The sequence below is a fragment of the Felis catus genome, chromosome B4, assembly GCF_018350175.1.
Source record: "Felis catus isolate Fca126 chromosome B4, F.catus_Fca126_mat1.0, whole genome shotgun sequence".
In the NCBI taxonomy this organism is placed as follows: domain Eukaryota; kingdom Metazoa; phylum Chordata; class Mammalia; order Carnivora; family Felidae; genus Felis; species Felis catus.
Genome location: NC_058374.1, coordinates 116,510,453 through 116,527,284, shown reverse-complemented (window position 1 = coordinate 116,527,284; position 16,832 = coordinate 116,510,453). Strand labels below are relative to the sequence as shown.

Here is a 16,832-nt window from a genome sequence, read left to right as displayed (position 1 = left end):
GGTCACGATCTCGCCGTCCGGGAGTTCGAGCCCCGCGTCAGGCTCTGGGCTGATGGCTCGGAGCCTGGAGCCTGTTTCCGATTCTGTGTCTCCCTCTCTCTCTGCCCCTCCCCCGTTCATGCTCTGTCTCTCTCTGTCCCAAAAATAAATAAACGTTGAAAAAAAAATTTTTTTTAAGTAAAAAGTATTATGATCATTGTTATTGTTAATACCTATTTCATAAATGAGGAAACAGACTCACTCTGTTAGATACAGAAAGCAGGATAGGTCTGATTCCAAAGCCAACACTCTGAAATATTATACTATACTATCTAAAATAACAAACAGTCCCTCCTATGTTTAGAGAGAAAGACACCAGGGAAACTTCCTTATAACTTAGTATAGAAATATCAAGCAAATTAATAATTGCAGAATTGTATTGGATACTACGGAAACAGAAGAGGCAGTTAAGTGAGACCAATATTTCTAGGGAATATATCCTTGAGTTTGGGAAAATGAGGCAGAGTGGGAATTTGCTTGTACTGGTAGCAATTTGCTGGGTATCAATTTGCCAGAATAGAAGATAAGTAAAATGCCTCCTTTTAAAGCTACATTTAATACTCTTTTGAAAAAAAATACACAAAAAATTATAATAAAAGGAGGGATATGTTCTTATCTCTCTACCAGACTTAAAACCTTTGGTGGCACAAACGGTTAATCTTAACATCACCCGTAATGTATCTTCAAATATTGCCTTGATCTTCAAATATCGCCTTGAATTACTCAAATATTTTCAAAATGAGTTGTGAACCCCACCCTGCTCTGTCCCCATAGTGGCAAAAGAACAAGAATGCTTGTTCGGTTGGGCTGACCTTTCGAAAAGTTTACATACTTAAAAAAAAAAACAACACACAACACAACTTGTTTTTAAGGCAGAACTCTTTCTTCAAGTGAACTCCCATGGGGGAAGAACAATAAATAAGATGGATCAAAGCAGAGTTACTCTAATTCCAGGGTCATCAAAGTTTTCCTGTAAAAGGCCAGACAGTAAATATTTCACACTTTGCAGACCATATGGTCTCTATCGTAACTAATCAGTTCTGCTGCTGTGGTGCAAAAGCAGCCACAGCACTACATAAAACAATGAGTGTGGTTATGCTCCAATAAAACTTTATTTATGGAAATACTGACCTTCTTATAATTTTCATATGTCACAAAATATCATTCTTTTGATACTTCCCCTGACCATTTAAAAACGTGAAGTCCACTCTTAGTTCACCAGCCACAGAAAATCAGGCAGGAGCAGAGGACAAATCTGCCCCAAAAGCACTAGTTTGCTGACCCCAGTTTTAATTAAAGGCTCAGTCAAGACCTTGAGGCATGATTGCTAACTGTTCTCTGGCAACAGGCTTCAGGGTGGGGATGGGGGCTAAATTTCTTTTCATTCAAATTCTAATACCTTTCTTACTCCACACTTAGCTGATGAGTGTCAGCACTGACCCCAAAGTCCCTTCCTTTTCCAGTTCATATCACAGCTCACACAATAACAAAATGGAAAATTTTAAAAGTAATTAAATAGAAGAGAAACAATGAATACTTTGTTCTCCATATGTGTTCTGCACATCAACTTAAAGCATATGTACTCAGTTGGAAACACCATAATCTGGAACACTTGCTATTTCACTTTTTGCAAAATAGCAGCATTAATCATGTACCTTGAATAATACCAATAACGTCCAGAGGTGTCATTTGATACAGTAATTCTGTCAGTACCTTATTCTGCCTTTTCTAGCAATGTAAAACTTCGTTAACTTTTTGGTTGGTTTCACAACGTTCTTATCAAAGGTGTGACATCCATTTATATGAGCTATGGCAACTATGAATGATGCTGTAGTAATTCTGGTTTCTTCCCCATCTCTAGTGACAGAATTCATCACTTTCACCCTAGAAAGCACTGTTTTACAGTTCTGGAAAATTTTGGCCTGCCGAGACTATCACTGTGCCTTGTTTCATGGCTTTGTGTAACTAGTTAGACAAAATTTCAGAGTAGACAATCTTTGGAGACTACGGATGAAGGTACTGCAGGTCTGATAGAATATAATTCCAGGCACCATTGTATGTCTTATTTACACTTTACTTTTTTAGACTGCTATTACAAATCAGACCATTTCTAAACATATAAACTCAGACTGTATGTACTCTAAAGCTCTTATTCATAATGTTTATTTTAGTATTCTGAGTTGCATCCTTAATTTTGTTGTGTTATTTCTATTTTTATGCTCCCATCGCTTTAGAGCCAAAATAAAATTTAGTATTTAACCAATGGTAACACACAAATGAAAAAGGAAGATCCCCTGATTAACAAACTCAACATTAACTAAGATGAACCGACCAAATTAGACCTCATAGCACAACTGAGCAAATTTTAAGAGTGCAAAGCGATTGTTGGTAAAATTATTATTTTATTAATTTAAAAAAAGTGGGGGCTAAAATTACCACCACGTTTTCTCTGAAACTGCCAAGTAACCTGTGTACTATTGGACAGATCTCAGAAAACCAGATCATGACTAGCGGTTCACAGATTTTTTTGGGTCTCAAAACCTCTTTAGGATCTTAAAAATTATTGAGAGCCCCAAAGAGTTTTTGTGGATGTCCAACATATATCATATTAGAAATTAAAACTAAAAAAATTAAAATATTTATTAATTTACTTAAGATAACAGTAAACCCATTACAATATTAATGTAAATAATGCAATTTTTAATGAGAACACTATTTCTCCAAAATGAAAAAGAAAGGTATTGAGCAAGATGGATTGTTTTACATTTTTGCAAACCTCCTTACTACCTGGCTTAACAGGAGAGAGCTGGATTCTTTTTTTTCTTTGAAATGTGTATTTATTTATTTTGAGAGAGAGCACGTGAGCACAAGCTGGGGAGGGGCAGAGACAGAGAAGGAGACAGAGAATTCCAGTAGGCTCTGCACTAATAGCTACACAGGGCTCAATCACTTGTACCATGAGATAATGACCTGAGCCAAAAACAAGAGTTAAACGTTTAACTGACTGAGCCACCCAAGCACCCCTAGAAAGGGAATATTTTTTAAGTCTTTTCTGACAATTGTATTACCAAAGAATACCCATAACAAAACTCAACAAGTGATAGTTTAGAAAAGGTTGATTTTAATGTGGAATATGAAACCATATAGATAAGCTTTTTCTACCCTATGCACGAGTGAGAAGTGAAAAAAGCAAATGGGGTTGCCTGCATAGCTCAGTTGGTTAAGCTATCAACTTTTGGTTTTGGCTCAGGTCATGATTTCGTGGTTTGGAGATCAAGCCCTACATCATGGTCCATGCGGCTGGTGCAGAGCCTGCTTGGGATTCTCTCCTTCTCTGCCCCTCCTCTGCTTGCTCTTGGTCTCTCTCTCTCTCAAAATACATTTTAAAAAAACTTGAAAAAAAAGAAAGAAAAAGGCAAATATGTTAGTTATTAAAATGTAACGGCCTAATATATAAAATAATGAATTTCTTCTTTTATGACAAGATCAGGCTCCATGTTGCAACAGCCCTAATCACTGTATTTGTAGGTTGGGGTATTAAATTTATAAACGAATACATAGAAATTTCTATGCTTCATATGGTAAATATTATTATAGGTTGATGGCAGCCTCAGAAAGGGACTTCTTTTTTGTAGAGGGCAAGGTAGAGTAGGTGATGATAGGTAATTTTTGGTTATAACTTTTTTCCTTGGTTCAAGCAAAATAGAACCATAAATATTTCAGTTAAGTTGTTTTCTTGTAAAAAATTATTAGCACTGGACTCAAACTATAATTCTGTAGTATTGTAGAATGATAGTGTTGCCAAAAGAAATACGAGAAACCTCAGACACAGCATGTGGGAGCTTCTCCTCAGGAAATCCTTGTGGTTCACTATTCCTGTAAATTTTAGCCTGACAGAAAACACACATCATAGCACCAGAAAGAATTTTGCTAAATGAAAGACAGCCAAGAGTCTCTGGTTGTGCTAAGATTGTTGTGATGGCTGAAACCTATTTTTGTAAGAAAAATAAACAAAAATAGACAGGAAACCCCAACATTTTTGCTGAACAAGCACTTCAAGAAAATGACTCATTTAAGTCCATGACTACCTGCACTTCATGCCCACCCACACATTAAAGATATCAGATCCCACACTGATGCATATATATAAAGCTTGAACCACCCATTTAATGCATTGTTTGCTTTCTGCATGATTTGTGGTGCATTCTGCATAAGTGCCAGTACTATCATTGCTGGTTTGCATTTAAAAAGGAAGATAAACTAGTGCAGAAATTGAGGTGATGGGTAAAATACTTTTATTATTAGGTTCTCTCTTCTGAACTGCTTTAAACACTTACAGAGAGAATACGTTGTAACCTTCCAGGTTCTAGGCCAGAGATGGAATAGGCAACCTGGCAACAATGGCAAAATTAGGCAACTCATTCATTAATAAATACTAATGGAACATTTTCTATGTGGCAAGCAATATCTAGGCATAGGGAAGAAAACAAAACAAAACAGGTGAGGTCCTTGCTAAAAAGCTTCCTTCTATGCTACTTCTGATAAGACCACTGCTTTCAACTACCAAAGAAAATACTGAGTGCTTTGATACTTTCCAGATAGGCTGCCATGTTTCAGGAAAATCCTCTCTTGGTCCCAGCTTCCTTAAGTACAAAATAAGAATGCTATTTTCTTAAACTTGTTCAAGTGGTAAAACAAAACTCATCAGGGCACTTGGGTGGCTCAGGCCCAGTCGGTGAAGCGTTAAGCTCAGGTCATGATCTCCCAGTTCTTGGGTTTGAAGCCCCGAGTTGGGCTCTGTGCTGACAGCTCAGAGCCTGAAGCCTACTTCAGATTCTGTGTCTCCCTCTCTCTGCCCCTCTCCTGCTCACACACTGTCTCTCTTAAAAAGAAATAACCATTATTAAAAAAAAAAAAAAAAAAAACACCAAAAAAAACCCCCATGATGTTCTGTGAGAAACAAGATAAAAAAGTGGTATGCTAAAATATTATAATTTTATGCTAAATCAAATGCCATCTTATCCTATGCAATCAGCCAATGCCAGAATACAGAAATTCTACATATCAAATTACTCAGTTTCTTCAACAAATGAACCATATAATAAAGGAAGTGGAGGAAACTGCTCAAGACTAAAGGGACATCCAAATATCACCCAAATGTCATATATGAGTTTTGCCTACATCCTGGTTTGAACAACTATAAAAAGACATTTTTTAGATACTCGAGGAAATCCAAATGCAGGCTAGATATTAGGTGATACTGTAATCTAACTAAACGTGAGTTTGCTCCTTGATGAGTCACAAATAGAACTACAACAGGTAAGTTGTCACACAAAGGAAACTTTATTTGCAGCAAATAAGGACAGCATGGGGAATAACTTCCAAAGCCTGACTCCCTGAGCAAGGGTGAATGGGTTTCTTTTATTAAGGATTACAATGAATATTTAGATAGGGGAGCCTTGTCATCACTTAGAGGCAAGCATCAAGTGGCACATGCATCCTAAGGAAACATGCCTTTACATGTACCCTAGGTTATGTAAATGAGGCTTGTGCTTCTCCTTGGGCAGAGATTTTGTCATTACAATGAGGTAAAGGTAACTGACAGTCACTCTATGGGTCACTCCATCCATGGTCCACCTGCATAGGCACGAGTTGGGGGTTCAATTCAAACTGGTCTAGGTGGTCTGGGCTGGCTAGAATTGTTTGTCCAGGCAGTCCTTATTGCTTAAGGAGTAGTTCCAGTTTCTATCACAGGATGCTATGCCCCTTGGTCTTTTGCCTGACTTCAGAGATATAAGCTGGAAAGAAGAGCGTAAGGAAAACTGTGGGAAAAGGTCAGTGAGTACAAGCAGGTGAATAGTAAAGGTCCGGTGGTTAGGTCTGGCTGGTGACAATTATTAGGGAATTACTAATTTTATTAAATAATTATCTTGGAGTTAGCATTTAAAAAAAGAAGAGAGCACACTTGTCTGTTAGAGATGCATACTAAAGAATTTACAGGTAAAATCAGGTAATGTTTGGGATCGGCTTTGAAGTACTCCAAGAAAGTGGCCCTCTTGGCACAGTGGGCAGCGCATCAGTCTCATAAAATACTCCAAAAAAAAAAAAAAAAAAAGGTGGGGGTGGGAGAGAAACATATCAGACAGTTTAGCAAAATATTAACAGCTGTTCAAGCCGAAGCTGGGTCGTGGGTATAGAGACCTTTCACTGTATTCTCTCCTTTTATGTATAATTTTAAAAGTCCATTATAAATTTAAAAAAATCAGATGCCAGGCTTTCCAAGAGTCTGGTATAAAAGATTTAAGAAAATAATATGGCAGAAAAATGTAAAATTGAGAAAATTCCATTTATTATTTTACTCTGGGAAAAAGATAAGCTTATTAAATTTTAGACTAGAACACTCAAGTCTTTACAAATTTCCATATAACGGTAGTGGTCCTTCTAATATCTGCTGAAAGAGAATATGACAAAAAGCAAATGTTAATTTAGCTTCATCTTTAAATGAATTTCTGATTTAATTGTACTAGCACCAATTAACCCACTGCAACATATGTATGTGATATTTTACATATTCATAAAAAGTATTCATATAACATTGGGCAAATATTTGGATTTGCAAACTTTCTACAACAATGCCCAGGTCACTCAATACTCCCACCAAGGATAACAAATGTCAAAGGTATCCTCTAGCAATAAGATTTTAAGTAACCAGTCTTAGTGGAGACTTACCAGTCTTGTGACTTATTAGTCACAAATAAATGACTAATTACCTGTCAAAGTCAATTATTCATATTTACCTTCCACAAACTAATTAAAAGTTTGTGGAATAAAAAGTCTCAATTTTGTGATTTTTGGAGCCATGTTTTAAAAATACCATTAAGACAGTTAAAAAACATAAACAAAAACCAAACAGTACGTTCCTATATAGAGCAGTAGTCCTCAAACTAGATTTTGTACCCATCCCCCAACTCCAATGTCTGAAGATATTTTTGGCTGTTATAACTGAGGAGGGGAGGAATGTTACTGGCATCTAGTAGGCAGAGATCAGGAATGCTATGTAACATCTTACAATGCATAGGAGAAGCCCCACAAAGAGGTATCCAGCTCAAACTGTCAATAGTGCTAAGGTTGAGAAATGTTGTTTTAGAATATGAGCAATCATAGATTGAAAAATTGACAAAATTTAAGTAGCCCAACAGCTGTTTTCCTCACTTCTTATTTTGGGAGAATGATAAATTTAAAAAGCAAACACCTAAATGGAAAATTATTTATTTTTCCATGACTTGTAACCTAAAACTCAATAGGCATTCTAAGAGTGAAATGAGTTATGTTCAAAATAACTACATCTGAATTTATGCATTGAAATTTTAACCAGCCATCAAGAGCAAAGTTTGGTTATGGGCACATCTTAATGCTATAGGCTTACAACCAAGCACATGTGTCAGGCTAAGAACCTCAGATGCTCTTTCACACTAACTCTTATGCTCTTATGTACCCTATGGACTCTCTCCTTCTCTTTCCCAGAAGGAGCTGTTCACAGACACACTTTTAGAAAGCCCTTTGTAGTCTACAACAACTACTGGTCAAATTCTGATTCTGGTTTCTCACCAACTATCTGCTGTTTTCTAGATGCCACTGACTGAGTGCTGGCGGCATTCCACTAGAAAAATCACTTAGCTAGAAAGGGAAAACAAATGGCAATCCAACCATCAATTTGTTCATTTATCACTAATCAAATATTTATTGAGCACCTTCTATATGTCTGGCACTAGAATTATATAACTTTTCTGCCATTAACTTCTCTCTGGGAATATTTAAGAAAAAGTTAACAGTTTTTATGCTATAAAAGGAAATTCAATTGTTCAATTTCACAAAAAAATTTTTTTGACCATATTGCTATTTTTTTAATAAATATTTCAAACAACACAAAAAGATATGAAATGAGAAATACCTTTATCTTACCCTTCACCCCTACTCCCTTTCTCAAAATGTAATAAACACTCTTTAGTTTGTGAATACCGTCTCTTCAAATTTACTACCCATTTATGCTTGAAAGTGGCTGGCAACAGAGGGGGGCAAGGTGACTCCTAGATTTCTGGTTTGGACAATTAGGTGGTGTTATTTACTGAAATATAAAATAGTGGCAGCACAACAAGGCTGAAGAGGGAGCCTATGAGATACTCAAATGTGAATAATTTAGACCTAAAATATCTGGAGATCAGGAAAGTGGCCCAGTTTGAATGCACAGATCTGAGCTTTTAGCAAATAGGTATGGTGGTAAACCCACATAGTAGGGTACAGGTATGGGAACATACTGAGTAGATGAGATCAGCTAGAGGTAATACAGAGGATGAGAAGATAAGAAGGCCTTACAAGAGGCCAATATTTCAGAAAAGAGTAGAGCCGAAGCTGGAAAATAGAGTAATAGTAAAGAAAATTAACATTTCTTGAGTTGCTTATATGGTAGGCATTAAGTTAAGGATGTTTTATAATACTTTATTTACTTAAAAAAAAATTTTTTTTAATGTTTATTTTTTAGAGAGACAGAGTGTGAGCAGGGGAGAGGCAGAGAGAGAGGGAGACAAAGAATCTGATGCAGGTTCCAGGCTCTGAGCTGTTGAACCACGAACTATGAGAACATGACCTGGGCCGAAGTCAGACGCCCAACTGACTGAGCCACCCAGACGCCCCTATAATACTTTACTTTCAACAACAAACTTCTAAAGCGAAATTATTACTATTCCTACCATTTTAGAAGGAAATTAGGGCATATGAAGTCAAAAACGTGGCTAAGTTAAATAGTGTAAGACTAACCAGCTTTGGTCTGAGTCCAAAGCCTACACCCTTAATAATAACATAAAACTGTCTCTGAGGAAAAAGGGTATCTAGAAGAAGTCTTCTTTCATTTATTTTTTTTTTTAAAGTAAGGACCACACCCAACATAGGGCTTGAATTCACGACCCCAATATCAAGAGTTGCATGCTCCACCGACTGAGCCAGCCAGGTATCCCTTATTGTTTTAAAATATAAGTTTCATTGCTCAGGTAAGGCCAACAGATCAGGAGATGACAGCCATTGGAAAGACAGTTATATTCATAGATCTCAAAAGATGGAGGCAGGCCATGCCATGAGGAAGGGGAGGTCATGGTGGGCAGCACCAGGGTTGGTCAGGAGGGGAGAGGGAGGAAATTATGGATCACGGCCTTTACTGTGGTTTCTTTGGGAAGGAATAAGCAAGGCAAGGGAAGCAGGCTTAAAACTGGCTAGTCTGCATAATTTCAGCAGGCTCTGAAGCATAGGGGTTGTCCCTAGTGAGGTCTGGTATCTGACCCTGTGATGATTAGGGCAGATGCGTCGTGGCCAGGTGAGAGGTGTGTTACCTAGATGAACGGTTTGCTATCTCTTAGGAATTGGTTAACTCTGGGAGTGGCAATCCTTCCAGGGTCAGTAAGGTCCTGAGATGATCAATGCATCAGAATACAGAAAGTAAAAGACATGGTTAACAACATACTTATTTATCAGATTTTATTCACTTAAGGTCCAAAATGCTGATCCTGCATGGTACAATTTTTAATTCAGGGGTATTGTTTCCTCTCTTCAGGTTGTCCTCATCTCAAATTATTAAATTATTCCCCCTTCACTGGTGGCTTTAGGTTTCATAGAACTATAGCCACTTCATTCTGGAAACACAAATCTGGATTTTTTTTCCCCTTCTGTGAATATACTTTGTTGGAGTGTGGCAACTCTAAATCTTCATAGAATTGTTTTAGGCTCCATGACTTTTCTGTTTACTCATTCTTAAAAGAGTTCTATACTTATTATCTTAGGGTTAACAAAGTGCAATCGGGAATAATTCAAGCAAAAACCAAAGGGAAATTTTCAGGTATAAATGCAAAGAGGAAAAATAATCTACAGGCGATAGATTATCAATTTAGAAATCCACTCACCAAGGGTGATAGAGCCATAGCAGGCACAAACATGATCAAGATCACACAAACAAAATTAAGCAAGTATTCCAGTGCTGCAGTTTCCCACAGGGTATGGGGGCCACAAGCAGGGGGGAGTCCAGAAACGGTCCTTGACCTGCTCCACCGGCTCATTTCATAGGTTCCAACAGTGTTTATCTCTGGTTTGGAAATGTCAGTGGAGGCTGTGGATTCTGTTCAATATTACTGAGATGCACTTTTCTTCTCACAGGAGAATGATCAGTGTCAGTTCACATCTATTGGGTTGATTCTCTCCCCCACTAATTCGTCCCCAAACAGCAGCACCAAACATTTACTGATTACCTACGTTTATTTCTAAGTACCAGGCACATTTCTAAGCATTTTATGTGTTAACTCATTTTACCTTTATGATAACTTTATGAGGCAGAGCTCGTTTGAGAAAAGAGAAAAACTATGACATAGAAAGAACATGTAACTTAGCCAAGGACACAGAAATAAGAGAGCCAGAATTCGAATCTACACAAGCCAACAGAGAGCCAAAACTGTTATTTATTTCACTACGTTGCAACTAATTTAGAGTAAATAAATTCATTAACTCAGTCTAATACAGTATTTTATATAGTTGTGGTTTTTTTAACCAGAAACTGGACTTGTAATTTAAAAATTATCTAACAGATTAAGTTAGAAAATTCAACAAAGCATAATTCTCCCGATAATACCTACTTTTATTCCCAATCATTTCTCTTCAGATAAGTTATAATTCGTATGTATTTACCTCAGATTACACAAACCTTGAAACTGGCTGCAAAGAATCCTGGGACTATAAAAACAACAGTACCTTATTCTTCCAAATTATTCTCAAGGCTATCTCACTGAGTTTTTAAAACAACTCTTATGACACTTAAGAGAAAATATGGCCAACATATGATAAAACTAATTTCTTTATGATAAAACCATATAATCCAATACAAAAAAATTAAAAACTACAAATATGGGCAAAGGATATAAAGAGGCAGTTCAAAGAAAAAAAATACACAAATGGGTGAATACAAATAAAAACATGCTAGACTTTACCCTTGATTGAAGGAGTGCAAATTTAAACAAAGATATAATTTCAACCTGATAGTTGGCAACGCTTAAGTTTGGTCATGTATAGTGTTGGTAAGGGTATAAAGAAAAAGATACTTCAGATGCCATTAATGGGAGTATATAAAAATATTAATATATCCATTGATCTAGCAATTCTACTAGGCATTGATCCTATAGCTATTATACAACATTTCTATGTGTATTATGAGTATATATTTGCTTATATGTATATATGAATATAATTGCACTGAAAATAATCTGGCAGAAAACTGAGGAGAGTGGTTACTTCTAGGAAGAAAATGAAGATTAAGGGAGGGCTGATGCTTTCCCTGTATTATTTGACTTTTTCATAATGAGAATACATTCATGTGTTATTTGTGCGGAAAAAGGTGCCCAGTGTAAGGCCTAATAAAAAAGGTGTCGAATTGTTAGTTTAGCAAATGAATAGAATGATCCTGTGCACTTGTCTATATCAAAATTAATCATCTAGTCAACTATTACACAGTTCCATTATTTAAAATGTCAGTAAAATATCAAATGCTAACTGCTGTCAGATGTCAGATGTCATCTGATCTCTTTAAGTCCATTATTAAACACAAGAAGCCGTAGGAAAAGGCAGTTAGCTACTAACAGAAGGCAGTAGAAGACAGGAGGCATTGGCACAGAGATATGAAAGTGTATAATGTAGGAGTGACTTTGTCAATGAAGACTTCAATTTATAATAAACCTGTGCTTACCTAGAAGGCTTTGTTTCCAGTCCCTTGTCAAAACAATCTATCAAATTACTTACAGGTAACTTTTCTTTAAAGATTTATATCTGTTTTTAATTTCTTCAGAAAAGGAAGTACTGTAAGTTATATATTTTTAAAAGTTTCTGCCATGCCAAAGGAATCTCTAAAAGATCTTTTATTCAAAACAAAATCTTCATGAAAAAAAGATTTTCTATAATTAAGGGCTTTGATGGAGGATATTTGCCTGGAAACAATTATTTATTAGCTATTAAAAATATTTTAGAAGTCTTTTCTCCTTGAATATAGCTTATAGCTATAGGTATAAATGTAATTATTACATGTAAAACAGCAATTTTCTGGGAAAATATGATGGAAAAGGAGGAATTCCTGTTGTTAGTTGCTATTACTTCCTTATTTCTTTCCAGGCTAACTGCAGAACATCACAAAATAAGCTGATGAGGAAGACTGTCATTACCAAATTATGCAAGGTAGCTATTTTCTCTATTTTTAATGAAAATGCTTTTAGATATAAAGAGCTAAAATTGTCATAATTTACAAACTCTATAAAGGAAAATAAATTTACCCATTACAATTAATTGTATTGTCAATATACTGAATTCCTACAGACTTTTCACTCATCTTTAAATCAGTACACAATCAGAAAGCATAATTTGAAAACAACTACTCACTGCTTCCCCTACCCCCAACCTTAAACCTTGGATAGATAATACCATAAAAAGTACCTTGCAAAATTAATTATAAAATAACAGGAAATACTTTTTGTAGTTTACATATTTCAACGTAACTTCTAAATTACTATACCCAAAGCCCTGAATCCAAGCATTAATTTAATTGTTCCTCAATATGAGCAAAGCAAATCTAATCACAGAAATCAAAAAGATTAAGTAAGCTAAAAGCATCCAGAAAAATTGGTCTTACTAATTAAACTACTCACGGACAGCATAGTTATAATTTCTCCAATTGACCCAGATGAAAAATTTATTGCCTTTTGCCCATATTCTTCTGATCCATACACTTCTTTCTTTGATGGTTCCCACTTGTTTCTCCAGAAGAACCACACTACAAAATGGCCACTGAACTGGAGGGTGTGTCTTCATCATTACTAAGCATTTTCCAATCAGAAGCAGCTCTTTGAAAAAAACCTCAACATAATTCCTTCACTACCACTCAGTAACTGCAGAAGTAATAGAAGGAGTAGGGGTTTTTAAACGCCTTTAAAGGATATTACTTAATAATTATGTTTACTTAAAAATTTTTTGTAAACTAGCAGCAGGTAAGACTTATATTCATAAATTTTCCTGGCTGCAGGCTTCTAAGATTTTCCAATCAAAATCAATCTTATCCAATTAATCATATGAAGTGTTATACACAACAAAAAGTTTTAAGAAGAGTGACTTTACATTTTTTCCATACAATAGCACAAATGTACTTAAGTACAATTGTATATAGTACAAAACAAAATCTATCCATCAAAAAAAAAAAAAAGCTTGAAGAGATGCAAAGGGAGAAAACTGGCTTGCACAGCTTATACACTCAACTGATTAAATATAAAGAACGACAATGACTTGGTCTTAACTAAGAGAAAGGAAGGTAGCAATGGTGGATTGAGTGCTCCCTAGTTCTGATGCTACCCTTAATATCATTTAGTATCTGATTAATGAACTGGCATATAATGGGCATTTATTGGATGCAGGGCAGAAGCAAGGTGAGGAAGTAAAACTCATTTTTAACTACTTAAAAAAAAATTAGAACCAAATCAAACACACAGGCAACATGTTTTGAGAAGAGCATGCGATAAACATTAGAATGAGGTCTGGATATTATTAGATCACATCCAACCTTATTGTCTTTTTTCCTTATCCCAAATGATAATAAAAAGAGTAGAAAAAGAATTTGTGGTTCCCTTAAGAGATAAAGGAGAGATTTTTCTCTCAAAATGATGTATTATGCACTTTCATCAGAAAGGGAGAATCTGTAAGGAAGAGTGAAACTAAAAGGATAGGGCAAGATATATATAGAAGTAGAAAATCCACTTCAATAAAGTTGTTAAAGAGACATGAAATTAATGGTGTGGATTAATCAACAAAATCCCAACTTTGGGAACTACAGAAACACTGGTACAGAACCAAGAAAACTAAAATTGAGTAAGAGTTCCTGATCTAAAAATGGACTGGAAATGAGCCGAATCTCTTCCTGTATTTCCTAATTAATGGAGAACTCTAAGGGCTTGACTCTTATTTACTCAACCTTATGAGTTCAAGCCCCATCCTGGGTGTAGAGAATAAACTTAAAAAAAAAGAAAGCCTTTAATAGAACTGTGTAAAAATACCAAGACAACCATAAAAATAATTTAAGCACTGGGGCACCCAGGTGGTTCAGTCAGTTAAGTATCGGACTAGGTTTTAGCTCAGGTCATGATTTCAGTTTGTACATTCAAACCTTATGTAAGGCTCTGGGCTGACAGTGTAGGTAGGGCCTGCTTGGAATCCTCTCTCTCCCTCTCTCAATTGCCCCTCCCCCACTTCTCTCTCAAAAATAAACATTAAAAAATTTTTTTAAATTTTTTTAATGTTAAACTCTTTTTTTTTTTGCCCCAAATCTGTTGTTTCATTGGTTTTATTTTACTTTTTTAAATGTTAAAATCCTCATTAGATATCTGCGGATATGTGAAGCCAAAATGGAAGGAATATCACCCAGACAGAAAAAAGCAAAGACTTGTTCCCCAAGAATAATTGTTATAACTGTGTTAAACAAATTTATTATTGCACATCTGGTAACAAACTAGCTTTGGCCTTAATGATTAATCCTTTATGTCAATAGGGTTCTAATTTAACCACTCATCAATAAGTATTCTTTCAATTTCAGTTGGTGATAAAAGCACGAGTTTTGCTATGCTTCCAAGCTCAGCTACTATTTAGAAGTAGAGTATTTTATACAATTGTGGAATTTTATGTACCGCAGAAAACTGAAGATGAATTTTAAGTGAAAATGAGATGACACAACAATACCTTAAATTTTATAATTATTCCAGACAGCAATTCCATTATCAAAATACCAAATACTGTCAATATATACATTCACAGACAAAAAACAATTTTCTTCCATTAGTCAAATCAATAATGCAAATAGAAAGAATCTACAAATAATATTTAACCTTCAAATATAGAAAGGATACTGGAATTAAAATTTTTAAAATTAAAATATATAAAAATAACATAAAGAAACGAGAATCTCTCAAGTAAGGAAGGATTTTTTAAACTGACTTTTACGTGTGAGAGATTGGGTGAGAGCCATCTCACATTTATCTGACTTAGTATGGGGAGGGGGAGGGGTACACCTGAACATAATGGCAACAAAGAGTTAACATTTAATAATTTACTGAGAAGTACGAAGGAGGGAAAGAGATAGAGATAAGAGGTGCAAAAATTAGCTTTCCTAGTCATGAACAAAGGAAAAGAGAATGAATTTCAACAAAAACCAAACAATTCAGTCACCGAAATAGGGTTATCGTGGACAGATATGAAAGAGTAAATAGTCCCTTGAGGACAACTTTGTCCCCATAGTGTAGTTACGAAGAAATGGTTTAGATACACTACAGATAATGCAAAGAGGTAGAAATATTTGTCCTTCAGATAAAAACTTCTTATTTTCAGGTACTCTTTCCTCTGGGCATGGAAGGATTCAAAATAGGATGAATGGCTCAAAGTTCTGCAATTAATTTATAATGAAAAAACCTGAAAGCTACAAAAGAGCAACATCAGAACTTTGTAACACCTGCCTAAGGCCAATAGAGGCTACATACTCTCAAAAGATCTTACAGATAACAATTACAGAGTAAAATGATGATATGGGCATTTCAGTATTTATTTTGCAGAGTGCCCATGTTAGACATGCTGTTCATCATTTTCGAAACTTTGTCCTGTTGTTGTTCTGCCTGAGAGGTCCAAGTCTGAGGTTATGCTTTCCACTCCTTTCCACTGGAGCCTCTTGGGGTTGTTAGGTTCCAAGATAACGGAATTAACTTTGAAGGTATATTTGGAGTCTAGTACTGATAAAAAGAAGGTCAGATTCTGGCGCAAGGACTAGGACCTGGACCTGGGAATCTCACTTTCTTTTCTTTCTTAATTCTCTACTACATCATCTTTCAGGGTACCCCTGGTCCTCCCAAAGTAGCAGCACTCAAAGATGACCTCTGGATCAATATTATAAGAAAAGATAGTAGAGTTACTGATACTCCAGGAAATTGATATTAAATCAAGGCACTTAAAAAAGAGTTTTAAGTAGGGAAAGGATATAGTTGGGAGTACTTTCCAAAACTCTGCTTGGCTTAAAATTTAAAATTTTAATTTTAATGTAGCATATGACATTCTGAGTCTTTTTTTTTTTAATTTTTTTTAATGTTTATTTCTGAGACAGAGAGAGACAGAGCATGAGTGGGGGAGGGGCAGAGAGAGAGGGAGACAGAATCAGAAGCAGGCTCCAGGCTCTGAGCTGTCAGCACAGATCCTGACGCGGGGCTCGAACTCACAAACCGTGAGATCATGACCTAAGCCGAAGTCAGTTGCTCAACCGACTGAGCCACCCAGGCGCCCCCTGAGTAAGTCTTAAGACATAAATGCGTTTGACTTCTGACTCTAAAAATCATTAAAACAACAGTGTTAAAACAAATAGACCAAAAATATCCAGCCAAATTTTCTTAGGGTAGGAGAGGTTTAAGAGACAGGAAAGCTAAATGTAAGATTTCTCAAATTATCTTGCAGCTAGGATTCTAGATATAAAGTGGGCTTTTCTTTCTCTCTTCCTCCTTCCTTCTTTCCTTTGTTCCAATATGTGTTACCAGCTTTCTGGTAATGCAGAGGCAGTTGCGGTAGAGACAGTGGATAGATTCTGAGTTCCAGTACCACTGTACCAGCTTTGTGGGTTATCGAGAGGCAGATGTGATGGTTTCCTGACTCTTACGTTGTTGCTTATGATCGTGATCATGTGTTCTCAGCTTCATGAGCAT

The 16,832-nt window shown here is 35.9% G+C and overlaps 1 protein-coding gene across 10 annotated transcripts in view; it reads right to left on the bottom strand.

The window, feature by feature from the left end:
• VEZT (vezatin, adherens junctions transmembrane protein) overlaps nt 1-16,832 on the bottom strand; it is a 78,388-nt gene that overhangs the window by 56,580 nt on the left and 4,976 nt on the right. Inside the window, exon 1 of one of the 10 annotated variants that reach the window (XM_023257320.2) lies at nt 12,762-13,086. The exons of the other annotated variants lie outside the window; for them this stretch is intronic. Coding sequence (XP_023113088.2) covers nt 12,762-12,770 — 9 coding nt within the window. The 5' untranslated portion in view covers nt 12,771-13,086. Of the gene's footprint in view, nt 1-12,761; nt 13,087-16,832 lie in introns of those variants that run through there. 10 annotated transcript variants of the gene reach the window in all.